This window comes from Lepisma saccharinum, chromosome 3 (genome assembly GCF_977018435.1).
Source record: "Lepisma saccharinum chromosome 3, izLepSacc3.1, whole genome shotgun sequence".
Taxonomy (NCBI): Eukaryota; Metazoa; Arthropoda; class Insecta; order Zygentoma; family Lepismatidae; genus Lepisma; species Lepisma saccharinum.
The window spans coordinates 73,396,268-73,414,334 of NC_139231.1; the positions used below are offsets into that span (position 1 = coordinate 73,396,268).

Genomic DNA, 18,067 nt, shown 5'->3' on the forward strand with positions numbered 1-18,067 from the left:
CGCATTGTCATGGTGAAAAATGATGCTGCGTCTCTGGTTGTTTTTTCTGATTTCCCCAAAGATTTCTGGCAAAGAAATGGTTGTGTACTATTCAGAATTGACGGTTCTATGATTCTCTAGTGGCACTGTAGCAACATGTTCATTTTCCCCCAAAAAAACAGGCTACCACTTGCTTTGAAGTGCTTCTTGCATGAACAACTTTTGTTGGGTTTGGCTCGATCTTGGAACACCCACACCGTCGACTGCGGTTTGCTTTCGGGCTCATATGCAAAGGTCCAAGATTCGTCACCTGTGTAGATGTTATACAGGGCTTTTGAAGCACCACGATTGAATTTTGTGAGTATTTGTTTGCACCAATCAACACAAGCCTTTTTTTGAGCGATTGTCAAATTATGCGGCATCCAACGCGAACAAATCTTCTTCACGGCTAAATGCTCATGCAATATCTTATGTATGCTAGTCATACTAATGCCCAGGGATGCCTCAATCTCATGTGTCACATGACGATCTTGTATTATCAGTTCTCGCACAGCATCAATGTTTTCTAGCACAACAATCGATTTTGGATGGCCTTCTTTAGATTCTTCCTTGAGCGAACGACGGCCACGATTGAATTCACTAAACCAGTGATATACAGTGCTTTTACATACATGGTGCTTCATCGCCAAAAGTCTAAGTGAGTTGATCGATGCACTGTTGTTGAGATAATCCACGTCGAAAGTCATAGAAAACCATTGCTCGAAAATGTTCTAGAGTTAATTCCATTGTTTGCCTCAGATGTAATTTTCAAGTCCCTGTAAAACAAAAATAGCATCCGTAAGCAGAACGTTCTGGGTACATATACCATAGAAATGTCCAACTTTACGATGGATATATTAGATGTTACGTAGCAACATTAGTGTTGCCAGTTCCAGATACATAAATAGCAACCCATGTACAAGTGGGTTGGAAATAATGATCCCTGGTTGAGATGTGTCATTTATAAACAGAGACTTGATGGTTCAAAACAGGGAATCCCTCCTATCGCCCTTGAATTAAAATTAATAGATTCACGTTTGTTCAATATTTTAAAATCACAACTTCTGATTTTCCATTCCATCACATTTGAAATGAGCCGAAAATGAGGTGCAGAACTTTGTGTTTCGGAATTACCTGCTTTTAAAATAACCATAAATTCTAAAAATAAAAAATAAAATATATTTATGTAAACTTTCAATTAAAATAAAAACATAAGTAAATCCTGTTTCTTATTCTGATTCGTGGATCACTTATTGAAAGCGGTAAATACCAGTTTTTTTTTATATAATGATGCATTGGTGGTGTGCACTTGCTTCGTATAGTCAGGTGCCTTGAGTTTGTCATTTTCTAGAAGCAACCATTGTTGGCAGGCTCATAGCCACAATTTCATCTAAAGGTGAAAAAGTTGGGGGGAGTGGCAAAAGCCTGAAGATGAATTTCTCAGTATATTACAACTTATTATACAAGATGTTTAATTTATATCATCATCCTTTGTCCTTTCCTGCCTTTGGCTGGGTCGGAATTAACCATTTAAATTAGATATTTGTAGGATTTCAGTGAGCTTCAGCCCTTCCCCCTCCCAAGCCCTTCCCCTGGCTACGTGCCAGACTGTTGGCCCATTTGATCTGTCACGCGGCATTAACAAGAAACAAGTGTCAATTATTCTCTCGATTGTTCATTCCTCCATTTATTATTTTAAATCCATAGAGATTGTGACTGGAACTGCAGCCCTAACTTTGTAGCAGAGAATAAGACACAAATACATAAGCAAATAATTACTTTGTCTCTCATCAATGATTTGAATTCGAACAGACTTTTCGTAAAGATAATTTTTGTACAGGATTATATATTACACAGACATATATCCATACATATTTCTTTTGCAGGAGTGACCAAAGGAGAATATTTGCTGCATGCATGCTTTAGCTGTAATGGAAATTATGTTACTATTATTTTTGACACATCGATGTTAAATATCCCATTTTGTTCTGTCCACAAAATTTTAACTCAGTATTTCTAAAAGTTTCGGACTAAACAACAGGTTATCGAATGATTGATGATGCTTCAAAGAGACAAATGAACAGACCTAGGGAGAACATTTCACTGAATGAAGTAGACATTTAATACTTCTTTCAGTGCACACACAAAATTACTTGCTAGTAGTTATAGAGGTAGATGGAGGTCTTTTATATCGTTATCTTAGTATTACGTATTCAGTAGATACTGAGTAATTCATGTGTCAATCAGTTTCGACTGAAAACTAGGAGTCCAAAAGAGATGGTCTAATCGAGAATGCAAATAGTGCATATAGTTGGTATTTTCCAACTATTTTAGTTCATCAGATTCAACATAATCCCACACCCTGGTCGTGCAGTGTTAAGGTACAAAGCTTTGGGCTCTGTCTCAGGCCCGTAGCCAGGAATTCTTATTAGGGGAGGGGGGGAATTTTTAATATATTGTGTTGCATTGGCAGATATAGCAGGGCACAGAGGGGCACTTGTCCCCTCCTCCAAAAGTGATATGTAACAGCAGCAGGAAAGGGATGACATCTTGAAACTCCAATGAACAAAAAAAAAAAGATCGAGCAACATCAAATAACAATATTTCGATAATAACTTTTCGGAATACCAAAGAATACTAAGATAAAGTTTAACATAAATAGCAACTGTATCTACTTTATATTTACAGGTCGAAAAGGTTAATAGACGATTAATATGTACCAACCAATCCAGTATGCAAGATTTTTACACACAAAGAAATCTAACGAGAATTCAACAACACCATTGTGTTGTATTATGCAAGAAAAATAGAATTAAATAATAATGATTACATTACATCTACACTTTGATGAATTGTGTAAAAATTTGTAATACTTTTTTGTATTACAAGAGGTTAAGGTATGTATCTCCGAGCAGCTTGTAATATAAGCAGAAAGGGGGTAAGTTTCGAATGAGTGGAGGTTTACGGACTTGAGCTGCTTTGCAGCAGTAGCATGCATGTGATACTCGAAAATTTCGCATACTATATGACATACTGTGTGCGCTGTAGTGACGTGATCACCACTTTTGTTACAATGCACATTAGCGCCGCCATGTGGCTGCTGAATTCAAACATACATTAACCTCTTGTGTATAAAGGTTTACTTTTCTGACATCTCAAACAGATCACCCGGTATTTTTCCAACATGTTCAATTTCATATTAGCTAATAATGGAAAACAAGCACAAAAACTGTATTTTTGAAAGACAAAATATGCATGACAAACTTATTTTTTTGTACATAGGACACGTATAACTTTCATGTACAACATATATTTTACACATATACAACATGGAGCGACGTAAAATAAGAAAATACATATGCAACATGTTAACGCTAAATTGTGTACGTATTCAATACATATATTATTTAAATACATACATGATCAATTCATATGCCAAATTGTCTCTCAAATGTGCACGTTCCTTTTCCTCAAAAAATTGTTCGTGCATTTAAGCAGCAACAATCTGAAGTATATATTTGGCCTTACTTCTCTCTCTCTGGTAATTTAGAATGCATACAGAGAAGAATCATATTGGGATCGAGGCGAGCAGGAAAATATTTAGATCCAAATATTTGCAAACTGAAAACAATTTTGATTTAATAGGGTGCAAATAATTTCATGGGATGCCATGACATTCTCTAACATTTTTGTTTTCCATGTAGATTATTTTGGCTCCCAGGGCTTTGAACTATAAGAATAGCAGAACTTGCACTTGCGAGCGAAGCGATCAAGAAAATTTTATGAAATTTACTTTTTGTATAAAATTTGAAATAGAGGGGGCAATTGCTCCTCTGTGGCCCCTGCAACTGCCCTTGGCCGTCTGGATGAAAAATGCAAGAAAAACTTGAAAACTAATTCCATCTTGAGTATCCATCTGTACTGCTATTTCTTTACTTCAATGTTTGCCCTCCCCCCCACCTAGATTGGACCAAAATGGGGAGGGATAATGCCCCTGCCGTGGTTGCAGCACAGTTTGTGAATGCCTCTTCATGAATTTCAGGTCATCACTCATTGTCACGATTAGCTCGAAGTGGCAGAAAGGCAACGCTAAGTAACAAAAATCACTATTACCGATAGGTAGACTTCGAAAACAAAAGATCAAGAGTCAAACAGATTAGGCACCTTTCATACAAGACTTCTCAAAATGTCACAACTGTTCAAAATACTGAAAATTACAAAATCATTTCCCGAAGTCTGAATCAGGAAGGAATTTTCTCCTCCTAATCCTAGTACGACATTATTCGGAATCCCACACACCTTAATAAATCACAAAATCAATAAGTGTCTGTTATGTTGCTAGAGTAATAGAGGATATAATTGTAAATATTAGTGAGAATTCCAGGTAGGAATATGTTCTGTATTTTTCACAAGGGGGGGGGGGGGGGCAAAGCAGGCTCTCAGGGTTGGAAGTTGCCCCACCTCTAGCTACGGGATGTGTGAATGTTCAAGTTTCCTGGGGGGGGATAATATTTCTCCAGAGATTTAGGCCAGTTGCCACCCACCATCCTGAGGAAATTGGGGAGCTACACGAGTAGCATAACCCGATAATGGAGACCTAGCCGGTTCGTTGTGCTGATCACATGTCACCCTGTAACTGGTTTGATGATCACCCACCTTTGCTCAGGCATGTGGGATTGAGGCCGGCAGTCTGAAGGTTTTCACCCTCAAGGACTGTTGCGCCACAGGTTATTTTTTGATTCCACATGCATAACTTGAAGATTTTGGAAATATTGCAACTTTAAAAAACATGTAGGTTGTCTACTAAATTACTAGCTCCCATAGACAGATGGATCAACGGATATATTTGTTTGTTAAATTCGGTGCTGTAGTCCCAAAATTTTCAGTGTATACGCAGAGGGAATTTTAAAAAATTGGACCCCTAGGCTACTCTTTGTTTTGGGGCCTACCAACATCATTATTATTATTGTTTTATCATCATGGTACTTCATTTGGGGTTACGATTGGAGGTCTTGTTACAATTGAAGCTGATGAGGCTACTGAACAAGACAGATTTGCTTCACACACACTTTCTGAACAGTAAAATGAATTTAAGTACTTTTCTTTAGAATTTCTGAAAGATGCTTTAATTTTTATTCTTTCACTTTTCCTTGATAAGAGCCACTTGCACTATGCATTCCACACAATACTAATACTGCATATGCACCAAAGGAAAAGAAACAGACTACATTACGGTAGCCACCCTATCTGCGAACTGAGAAACCAGAATGTTGATCTCAACAGTCAATACCCCCCAATTGACCTTTAATCGTTGGCATTCAAAATGTTTATATTAGTTTCTTCGAGGAAAGACTGTTTACCTTGGAGCAATTTTACGTTGCCTCGTGAGACTTCCTTTGCAGTCTGCCATGCATACTTGCATTCCAGTAAAAATACAGTACCGAATAGCATACTGGCATCCCACCAGTGCGATTTGTTCCATTGCAGACTAATTGCAAGACTTGCAGCTGCCTAAGCAAGGGAGATTCAGAATAACCCTTGTGCAGGTGAACACATTATAACAATGTACGCTCAACATAGTGTCAGGCTAAGAATGGGGCTTTCAAAAGGAAATAGTTAAGAATGTTTTGGGTTCATGCCAGGTTGACTTGTGTTCTCTTTTCATACACAATTTCCAAAGAATAGAATTATCAAAGAATTAAGAGGTCATAATGAATATCTTGAGAACAGGTCATTGGATCTTCACTGAACTTTGAAGTTGGTCACAGGGAGGACCTCATTATGCATATATGAACAGTTTACACCATGGGTCTTCAACTCGTCAGTGCAGGCCACATTAATAATTTCAATAATGTTTGTGGGCCACGAAGTTACACTATGGTATCGAGAACTGTAAGATGATCCCATCTACCATTTATTTAATCCGGTTTTTATGTTAAGTACTTAATTTTCAAATGGGCACGGACCACCTCTGGCCTGCAGGCCATGGGTTGAAGACCCCTGGTTTAGACTCAATATTCAATCTTCTGTAATGAGATGTCACCGAGTGAACTTGTGCTCTGTAGGGCTGTTCCATTCACAATGGGTTATGTAAATAAAAAGGACTGCATTTTCAGTAAATTGAACATTTTGTAAAAAATCACAAATTTTCTGCTATGCGAGTTAACTGTTTTCATAAGATTCTGGCAAAAGTGGTATCTTATGAAGTGGATGGAAAGCTGAAGTACCCAGACCTTCACTTCATGTGGACTTGTGCACTCACCAGTAGAGTGGAAATGCAGTTTGGGCCTCTACCAGGGGAAAAGTTGAGGCGATTGGTAACCTTGCATTGAATATGCATAGAGGAGAGGTTGGTGCCATACCCGAAATACTATCAAGACAGTGAACATTAAATTTCGAGACCACTTTGGTGTTCAACTGCAAAGGAAAGCAACAGTGTTGCAGTGGGGGAAAGTAAATTCACAAGAGGCAGCATGAAAGACCATCCCAAATTGGATGACTTAGATTGAATTGAAATTTCCGGGTGCATCAGCACTTAACTATTTTGCACCCGTCACATTATACAGGGTCAAGCCCCTTACCATAAATAAAATATAACTAATATAGCTGTAATGTCAAGACAAATATTCTGACCTGGGTTAAAAGCTGAAGCTGTAAAGGGGCACTCAGCACACAAGGACAAAACACAGGATAACACACACAGCCCTACAGAGGATTATACTGATCATAGGTCCAGACTCCACACACTTGTTAGTCTGCAAAATGCAGTCCGAGGTGTACTACATGCATGTGAGGTTGATAATTGGGTGTACTACGTGGAAGGATAACCACTTACACCCCCAAAATGGCTAACTGAGGGGGGAAACTAATGCTGTGGAGGCATCAGTGGTGCAATCTCCTGTGAAATCCACTCGGAACGTCCATTGCATGTTAATAAACCAAGTGATGCTGACAGACGTGTGTGCAGTCTACCGAAGCATGCATTCTTGGAATGTTGCTTTTTAGGCAAAGAGCTGGACTGAATGCAACATATATTTTTGGTCATTTCTTCTTCAAGCCTCTGTTACTGGACCACCTTAGTAAATAGTTACTGCCACAACTGTAACAAGCAGGTATCAGATACACAGTCATCCTGCAACAGGATGGAGCACTGCCACACTTCATTTTACATGTGCTTCATTACCTGAAAGAGACCCTTTCCAGATGGTGAATTGGAAGAGGTTCTGAAGCTTCAGCAGTTCCCTTTGTCTGGCCTCCAAGAAGTTACAATGTGACACCACCTGACAAGCATTTCAAGCATTCAACCATAACCACCAGTGGCAGAAATAAGGGGTAGGGTTAGCCCACTTCCTGTCCACCCTGAACAATAGTCACAATATATGTACACTTTGATAGAACATGCAGACTTCACTTTAAAAAATCAAGGCTGCACCTCTCATTCCTCCAGAGTTAGGGTGTTTTGCAGACTGCCCAAGAAAGTCATTTTATGGTTTTAAAATCAAAATATACTGGAAACTACGCAAAATTAAAAATTTTCATTTATTTTGCACTGGTATTGTGCAAAAAATGATTTTTGTGATTTAATGGCAGATATTTTAATATTCCACTGTAAATATGTAATATTTTAAAACAAACTGTGGTAAATTGATGTGCATAATTACGGTGGAATACTTACATTTTAATATTAATCAATATTTTAAACAACTTTTAATTGTTACAATTTTTGAGCACTTTGGTAATGGTAAGAATCTGAAAGAGGATATCAGCTCATCTCTACTAAAGTATTTTGTAAACCAAGAAGTCGAGGGAAGCTATCAAACAGACTTCTCTATTTCTTTAGCATCAATGGGATTCAACAAAGGAGTGGAAGAATAAACACTTCACATATCAAACTTAAAACTTACCAAAGTTCATATTACTGAGTGTTGAAATAAATACAATGTGCATGCTAACAGGAAATATTTTGACAGGCTATGTTGAATGCATATACATAGTATTACAAGGTGTCTAAAAAAATAACAACCTTCTCCCATGTTTGACAATTTATTGGTATCATTGTTGTACAACCAGGTACAAAGGGAAAGCTGCTATTTTCAACTCAGAGGTAGAAGAAAGTTCTTAGAAAACGAAAGGAAAACATTAAAAAGAAACTGCTGTAGGATTGGTTCTCAGATAAACTCACCAAAACACCTAAGTTGTATGTGCCCTGCACCACCAATTGGGGAAAATAACCATTCCATTAGTACAAGTTTATACGGGTGAGTTGCCGAGAAATCACTGTATAATCAACAACAAATAAAAAGAACAAATCTGCTGTACAGATATTCCTACACATACGCGATGAAGCATTCTATTTTTGCATCCACCTTTTGGTCTTGAAATCACTGGCTTCATTCTGAAAATACATTTTTTTCCTAAATAAAAAAAAAAAAAAAAAAGAGCATCATGGAATATATTAAACTGAGGATGTAATAAGTCAATATAAGTTTATTTCTCATTCACTAATTAAATAAATGTAGGTCACGCAATTTCTCACAATTGTACACTTCCTTTTCAATTTTGCTTACAGCAAAAGTTTTCCTTCTAGAGGTGAAATAATGGAAGGAAAATAATTTCTCCGATCAGCATTTACTCAAACATAAGACTAATTATATCCCCTTCATTAAAATACAAGTACAGACTTGATATAATAAATCTGTATCAGGAATTGTAGCACAAGCAGACAAATTAATGTAAAAAACTATGCAATTTAGTAACAAAAAAATCTGTTCTAAACATACACTATGTTCATTTTACATAAAAGTTTTGTGTGTTTAGGGGAAAATGTTGTCTTATATTGAACACACATGATATATGTATATACATGTATATATGTATATTATAACTCCATTGACCTAACAAAAAATTAACAAAAGGAAGTACAGTATATGTTCTCTACATCATCCTGTCTGCAATATAGTGAAGATAGTCTTCCTACGATTAACAGAAATCAATCTAGTTTTTGAATAGAAGCACAAACCTTTCCCCTTTGCTTTTTCAAACCTGAATATCTTTACCACAAAAACAAACAAAAAACATTGACACTCCTCTTTTTTTATGCTTCACAAAACAATTGGATTTTATATTGCATAATGCATCTCACTTCTGTAATTAATTTCACTTTATAATACTCAGTTTTTTATTACATTATTTTTGTCTGCTACAGGTCCATTATGAAAAGATCATGTAGAAAAAGGAAAATGGAATGTCAGAAGATAAAAAAAAATAATCCAACAGGGATAGTAAGAGCATTATGCTCTGCAAAATCATTCCAAATTTCCCAGAAGAAAAACAAATTTGTTAGGAAAAAAAAGCATATTAACTTAAAACTAAAAACAGAAAGACAACTCCCTCTTGCACATCTAACTTTTACTCTTTGCAAACGCAAATCTTGGTGCAAAGTTCACAGCTTAACAAACTATTGGTATCAAACACGTGAAGTGTTCTTGAATGTCCTCCCATGTACGGTTAGTTTTTCTGCTCATCCTTCCATGTTTTGCAAAACCTTGTTGCAGCACACAAGTCAGCTGATTAAAGTACGGCGAGTTCCAGAAATGGCATCCACTCTTACACTTCTTAAAAGAAAATTTCTTCAGATTTATACAATTAATTCATGCAGATTAACTTTTGCACAAGGAAATGTCACAACCACACTATTAGAGTTTACAAATCTGCATTCTTCTGAACTATGTAGGAAATTCTCAGCATCTGACAGTAAGAGGAATGCTCCCAATCAGGTTCCGAATGCACATGTACAAAAAGGACATGGAACTAGATTTTTGTAGTTTTTTTTCTTTTAGACAACAAAAAATTATTCTATGTATAAAAAGTAATTTTTGAAACAGTCTCTGACTGCATGGGTAAGCGTTGCATTGGTACAATGAGAAGGTTTAACTATGGACTTACGTTTCGAACTATGTTTTTCTATCAAGCTGAGTTCTTTAAGATACTCTGGTTTCGCCCCCTAACATGGTGGAACATCGAGGCTTTTCTAATGACACAATCATGTCTTCTTCACAGTCCATACACGATAACACAGAAGAGCTTCACCTGCTTTTTCACACAAAAAATATTGAAAATTACCAAACCAACCACAGCACAGGTAACATTCATTCTGTGATGGGAGGGGTGTGGGGAGACAGGGGGTCAGAAAGGCTTCAAAAGTTACACAAAATAGTTATTGTATATACACATTGTAACCTATTAACAACTCAACTTCATTATAAAAGTAGCACTAGATTAGTACTGTAACTTGCAGTATGTAACAATATAGAGGATGCACATAGAAAAATCTGGCCCAAAAATGTCTTGTTCACCTGTATGTAACTCAAGTGGCTTTTTTCTTTGAAGGGACACAAACTATCAAATTGATAGAGAATTAGGAATAGCAACATAGTTCTTCATCCACGAAGGATTTTTATAGCGTAAGCAGGAAAGCTGTTTGCTGCTTATACAGATTATGGCAAACAAAGGCCACGAAATACATGACTGCTGAGCATAAAAACATTATATATATATATATTGTCAACTAGGCTTCATAAAAAGAGTACTCTAATATATACTCCATTCCTGTGAACAATTTACCCCCTCTGGACTTCCTATTACCTTCATTAGTAGATCTCCCCCCACGTGCTAATACTGACAGAAGGAGTGGTAATATCTATAGATCCAGGATTGGCACCAAGTTCTGTTTTCAAGAAGTTCTTTTTTTTTTTTTAACTGCGAGACGTCACATAAAATTGTCAACAGCCTCCGCAAAGGAAAAGAAGAAAAAAAAAGGAGATTCTGATCCTCAACCTGGTCAACAAGACCCTCAGCACCATAAAAACACGCAGATAATCCAAGTCACGAAAGGAATGACACTTTCTAGCCCTCACAGTTTACAATACAGCACTGAGTCTTCAAGTCCTTGCTTCTTACATGCATCCCTTACTGAGTGAAAGATGATTATATGCTCTTCATACGATATTCATATTTTTTTATTATTATTATTGGGTATATAGATATATACTTTTCTTCTCAAGTATCTACTGGCTGATACAGACTATCACTTATGTTAAGAGCCAGGCCACAGATACTTGGCACAGCTGCTTCTGTTTGTTCAGTGATCTCTCTCATGAGAATCTATTAGCATTGGTTTACATCAGGTGGGGTGGTCAGAAACTCATCAGCTCTCTTGTGAATCTCTAGTGCCTTCAGAGTGTACATGTCATGAGGGAGTTCCGATTTTCTTCTCAACAACTGCTTCTCCATATTTCTGGTGGCCTTCTTCACCTGAAAGACAGATACACTAATTAACAACGAATGGGTGTACACTTATTTTCAAAGCTTGAAGCAAAGTTTCGTTGACAGTAGGCAAGACTTTCCAGATTTAAAATATTCATGCATCAGATATTCATTTATAACATCCAGATTATCTGGATACCTGGATTGCCCACATATGACCAAGCAGGTAATTTACTGATCCCAATGTACTCGCTGACAAATTTTAGAACCAATTAATATATATATATATATGATTATTTAATACAAATACAAGGTAATTTTCAGCATGGCAAAGGTAAAAATGTTCCCGCATTATACATTCAATATTCATGGTTCTAATAGAGCAAAATGCTATAAAATTTTCCCCGATTTTACATTTTCCTGCAGTTTACGTTGTTTCAGCTTGATCCCCTGAAAAACATAAAATCGAGGTTCCACTGCAGCTTCAAAAACACATATGTTGCTTTCCTTACAGTGCAACACTACAAAAAATTATCCTGCACATAAGAAATCTAATATTGCTTAAATAATTTGAACTTTATTGATTCCAATATGCTATTTTCGGCAGTTAGTTATTCATACATTGGAAATCAGCTTCTTCATATCCTAAAATTATCTGAAAATGACTGAAATCCAGATATCCATCATCTGCAGTTTGCTTAGCATAAGTTCAATTTAAAATAGTTCAATTTTATGTATACAGTTTTCATGTGGGAAGAAAATCATCAAGATTATTGAAAGTTTTCAGTGCGTGTTTCTCCTCGGATCTTATGAAATAGAGCTACATACAAAATTAGGGATAATGTACACAGTATCAATCAAAACTTATACACTAGCATATATATTATTGTTCATTTGGCAAAATGTAAATGCAATTACTGAGGCTGGCTCCGAGTATGAACAGAAAATCGACTTTTAACCTTTAGGTGCCCAAGCGTCTCGATCAAGATACCCAAAAGTAACCCTCAATTGCCCAAGCGTCTCGATCGAGACGCTGTGTCAAGGTCGTTTTGAGAGTTAGCCCCCTCCCCCCGCCATATATGCCGAATTTGCAAAAATTTCATATAGTCTGAATCTCTGGTTCATTCCGCGTACAACGGTATATCACTCATCTCTCTAGGGCAATTAGCTTCCGAACTACACTCATTTAATTGAAACTCTGCATTTTGCTCAAAATCGGCTTGGGCAACCGAGGCTTACTATTGAAAAAGGGCTTGGGCATCAAAAGGTTAATGTCAAATAAAGCCCACATACAGTTGACCTAATGTAGTTATGAAAATCTTCAAGTTCGCTTTATGCTCAATGTGCTTCTAACAGGGATCATACCTAGGACTTTTTTATTATAAGGCAAGAAAAGGCTTATCATGGCTGAACAGTTCCAAGTGGGATATGCAAGTTTTACTTCTCCTGAAACATCGCCAAAAGAACAATACCATGCTGTTGTGAAAGTTCTCGCATACCTGAGTTATAAACTTAAATGCTGAGCTGACATCAGTGTTTATAATGGACTCAAAGATTTGAGAATTTTTAAAATTATTCACAATACATTTAATATAATTATTGAATTTTAAAGAGATGCAATTTTTATGTTTTGGGGAATGAAATTGACATGCTGAAAGGAAATATTCACTTACCTGCAAAACTGGTAGTTATGATGTTATTTAATTGTGGTAGACACTGCCACACCATCCTCTCTGGAAGTGACTACCAAAATTAATAGAAAACTCACACAAACATACCAAGTTTTGCAGAAAGCTATTATTTTTCTTTTAGTATATTAATATATCATTCTGGCATTTTGCATATCAACATTACAAAATGGTATCAGCTCAGCCAAATATTATCTACCATCTCACGTACACATGCTATGGATTCATAATCCTCTAAAAAATCATGAATGAAATAAGTAACCCACTATATACAGGCACGCAAGAGCAAGTGTAATGGTCGAATTAAAATGGTTCCTTTATTCTCATATATTTTAATCAACTATCATGAGGTGAATACGTAATGGTTAAATGGTGGTATAGTTGAAATTAAAATTTGATAGCTATGTTTGCCTCTAAGCAAATCACAGTGCCAATAAGGACATTAAAATCCTGTGATTAAATACTTAATATAGTTATTGCACTTAGGATACAAATGTCTATTTGGCCTCATGGCTGCTCATACAATCAACATTCATCATAAATAAAAATTGAAAAATAAAATATAATAATAATACAGTGTGTTATATTACTAGAATAAATCACTGAAAATGGAATATGATTTATCACATATTGGGGGGGGGGGATTGAATATGAAGTCCACACAAAAGCCAGGAAGATAATTAAAATTGATTCTGAAGAAAAAAGGGTTAATGAGAAGTTGATTTTTCTTGTCAAATGCTGTTTTAAATACTTTTTATTCTCAGATAGGCTAATTGGGAGTGCACTTGAATTTAAAGTGGGATGCGAACTACTGTGCAGTGTGTCTCCACCAGGAAACAAATCCAGGACTCCTTGATGAAGAGGTAACAAAGTTACCATGTTGCCGTTGGGGATGCCCAAGGAACAGAATTGTGCAAAGATATTTACATTCTCATGTATGGCTCCCAATTTTATCGGAGAACACCAGTATTGGCAAAATAATTCTGTTAGGACAGGGTTGTGTGTGCCTTCACCAAAGACATGATCAATTCCCCTCACCCCTTTCCCCCCCCCCAAAAAAAAACATGTTTTTACCACACAATTTTTACTTCCTTGCATCCGACATACATCAAAGTTAGGAATGTGCTCTTAGAATGGAAATCCTTATTTTGTGTAATAACTATAGTTTTTGAATTTGGGATTTTATTAACCAATTTTAACACTGATTTGCAATTTTACATACTGTTTCTGATCCTGAAATGTGTAGTTTTTGTACCAAATTTTGGACCTTATATTAACTATATAAATGTATGTTCCTAGAGATTAGACGGAATTAATGAATTGACACATTTGCATGCCCAGGCCAGGACTCAAACCTAGAACCTTCAGTGCAACAACAAGTCTGCATGCTTGGGCTAAGTGAACACATTCTTCTTCCTAGCCAAATGAAGGTCGGTGTCATGAATGGAACATGAAACTCAAGAAGCTATTATGACAATTGGTCTATATTTATCATCAGGGCTACAATATTAATACTTTAGGACTACACCAGATGGATGTTATCACAAAAAAATGGAGTAAATGCCAATTACTGACAAATTTAATTAAATTCCAGTGAAAAATTAGCATAAATAAAAGTAGAATTTTATTTTAAAAATATAATTCCTGGCCTCCACGTTTCCATAGCCAACATTCCCATATATTTACAGAACACACAACTGATGTTTTTATGAAGATATAAGGTAAAACTTTGTACTTTTTTTTAAAAAAAAATAAATAAGCTATTAACAAGCTCTTCGACATGAAGAGTGACAGTTTCGCACGAGGTGTGCATTTATTTCAATATCATCTGAATGGGCACTGATACTAAAAAAAACGCCCCATTCTACAAGAAAGTATGAAATTCTCCCCATGCTGCAAGTGGAAGAGTTTTTTTTTTTTTTTTTTTTTTTAAAGTTGTTTATTAAGCTAAATACGATGTTTGAAACATATAAGAATTTTCAGAATCGCATGTCTTCCTTATGGAGAAAAAAATTACAACAACTTCAAGTTATGGCTAATCAAATGGAAGTTTTGACTTTTCCACCTGCCAATCAAATCTTTAACCTGTTCCTTTTCTGTTCAGGTTTTTTCCTGTGCCATCCGAAGTCGCTATTCTCAAGAGAACAAATAAAATAATACTCCCATAAGTGTAATGCTAAATTCTCTCCTCCTCCTACACTCATCCACAGGGTGGTCACTCTAGGACCATGATAAAATTCAAGTATAATTCCAAAAAATTCAGGTCACCAGAAGATGTTTCCTCTTTTTCAACATCACATATTACTGAATCTCACAACCCACTCACATATACGTGTATACATACATACACACACACAGACACAAAATAAATATATTAATATAAAATAAAGGGTCTGTGTAATTCCAATGTAATAAAAAAATTCTAAATCAATTCAAATAAATGGTGTATATGTATATATATATAATATTTCAAATATTAAAATTAAGGTGCAGAGTTTACATTTGCAATTTCACATATTCAGACTCAAAATGCATCTACAAACACAAGTCACAAATGTTACGGACTATACTAATGTACGAAAAATTGTTAATTATATAAGACTTTCAAACTGAAATTTACCTATTCAACTTCAGGATATGTTATGCAATAATCTTCCATCTATGGGGGGGGGGGGGGAGCTGGAAAGTTCATGAAATCACCCAGAAGATATGAAAATTGAAACAAATCGTTGTAGCCATTAGAAAGAGCATATATTGTAAACGTCTTATCCTGAATATGATCCATTTGTCATTTTTATTTCTTTCGTTTCACGTTCAGTAAGAGGAGATGGCAGAGGACCTAAGGAAACTTGAGAAGAATGAGCTTCGCAGTGTCATCAAGGGATTTCGTGTTGCAAGACAAATCCCTCATGGATATCCACAAAATTTTGCATGAGACTTTGGGGGAACATGCCCTAGGATATACAACAGTAGCCAAATGGGTGAGGCGTTTTAAGACTGGACATTGTGAGACTGAAGATGAACCCCGCTCTGGCAGGCCTGCAAGTGCAGTGACCACGGAAAACATTGACAAAGTACACGACATGATCATGGAGGATAGGCGCATATCCACCAAAACCATTGCTGCGTATCTGGGGATATCGCGTGATCGTGTGGGTGTCAAAATATCAGAGTATCGAGACATGCGGAAGCTCAGTGCGAAATGGATCCCAAAATGTCTGAATGCTGAACAGAAGAGATCACGGGTGCAGATGTCACGGGAGACCGTGTGCGAGTTTCAACACCCTGATGATTTTTTGCGCTGTCTGGTGACTGAAGATGAAACATGGATTCACCTTTATGACCCACAGACTAAACAGCAATCTACGGAGTGGTACCACAGTGGGTTTCCTTGACCAAAATGGTTCCGAAGTCAAATGTCAACAGGGAAGGTTCTCGCATCGGTCTTTTGGGATAAGGTTGGTGTCATCCTCATAAAATATCAAACAAGGTGAAACCATCAATGCTGCTGTTGGTTCCCAATATTTGTTTGAATTGAAGGCAGCTATGAAGGAAAAACGTCGGGAAAAGTGAGCCGTGGTGTGCAATTTCTCCAGGACAATGCGTCCTCGCACAAGGCCCATCAAACCAGGCGATTGCAGCCGGATATGGGCTTTACCTGTGTACCCCACTGTGGTGAATCGGGACTTGTTTATCCCGTTTCACCACATTCTTCGGTGCACCCCGTATAAGAGGAATTAGACCCGATGCTTAGGATTGCTAATTCGCTGAGAAATTTAGTGTCTCCCAGAAGCTTGCATGGGATCGACGGCACTGCCACCTGGCGAGCTTTTCGGGGCAGACGGTTTCCTTGTTAGGCGAGGCAGGGTTCTCTCCCAGCTGCGACCGCAATAACATCAACTCCACCAACGGTGCTCCACGACGTGATAGCCGCCTGAGCTAATGTGGGCGTGACTCAGCCTTTATTTCCCCGTACATCTGGGACGTCGACAAGAACGTGGAAGCTTACATGGCATGGGGTTAAGTATATTACCTAAAGGGTTTAATTTACCGTGTTACTGTAATTGATAAATCTTGAATCATTTTCACCCCCTTTTTCCCCCATACTTTAGAAAACATCGCGAGCTAAAATGCTAGAATTTCCTATCGCCGGGGTTAATTCCTGTAAATATGAGTGTAGTTAAGAGAAGGAATGAATATGTAGCACATAGTTTTTGTAAGGATAAGTGTTCTAAGAGATAGTGGAACCAAAAAAAGAAAATGTAAATAAAAAGAACAGTCGACGTTGATCGTCGTAGTAAATATTTTTGTGAAATCTGTCAAGGGGGGGTATATTGTTAACAGATTCTTGTTTGAAGGGGCTTATTATACAGAACACGTTGTTACGTATTGTTATTGTAAGGAACCAAAAACTGCACTTGTTAAAGAAATAAAAAGTATATTGAGAAAATAAGAATCTTACTTGTTCAGGTAATGAAGGAGGATGCAGGGGGGCGTTTAGGATAAGTGCACCTTTCCCCTGTATAATTTTTGGGTAGCAGGTATTCTTTTGGAGAGGCAAAAAGCAGTTGTATATTTTCCGAGTCATATACATGTTAGTTTGTCGGGAGTGGGACTTGACGAGCCCACAACAAAACTCCCAACAAGCTGGCGGTACATGCGAGATGGAATTGGAGCGATGCACTATTTGATGCTTTGAAAGACTGGGTTTTAGTAGTTTGACCTTTGCCCATTTTGATTTTGTTTGATCATTGGATTTTTTCCTAACAGCACGCGAACCACCCGTGATAGAGCAACTAAAGATATGTATATATATATACATATGTATTTTTTGGGGGTGTGTTGTTTTATTTTCTATTATAGGGAGATATCCAAGGGAACGCACATACTTCAAAAAAAAAGAATAAAAAAAAGAATGGGCTGTGACGGATTGCCAAGAACAAGATCGAATTGGAACAAGACATCACACCACCCACCCTATTCCCCTGATCTGGCCCTGTCTGACTATCACCTCTTTCCAAAGCTCAAAAAACATCTCAAAGGCACACATTTTCAGTTCGATGAGGCACTGCTTTAGGAGGTGGAGGGCTGGTTTG

General features: G+C 37.0%; 1 protein-coding gene across 8 annotated transcripts in view; it reads right to left on the reverse strand.

Annotated features, from left to right (window-relative positions):
* Window positions 1–8,048: 8,048 nt before the first annotated feature.
* The window catches only part of wrd (Protein phosphatase regulatory B subunit well-rounded), a 223,993-nt gene continuing 213,974 nt past the window's right edge, over window positions 8,049–18,067 (reverse strand). For 7 of the 8 annotated variants that reach the window (XM_083118787.1, XM_083118789.1, XM_083118786.1 and 4 more), the window contains one exon: window positions 8,049–11,331. In XM_083118787.1, coding sequence (XP_082974913.1) covers window positions 11,185–11,331 — 147 coding nt within the window. In that variant the 3' untranslated portion in view covers window positions 8,049–11,184. The remainder of the gene's footprint in view (window positions 11,332–18,067) is intronic. The other variant, XM_083118790.1, reaches the window with a different exon arrangement.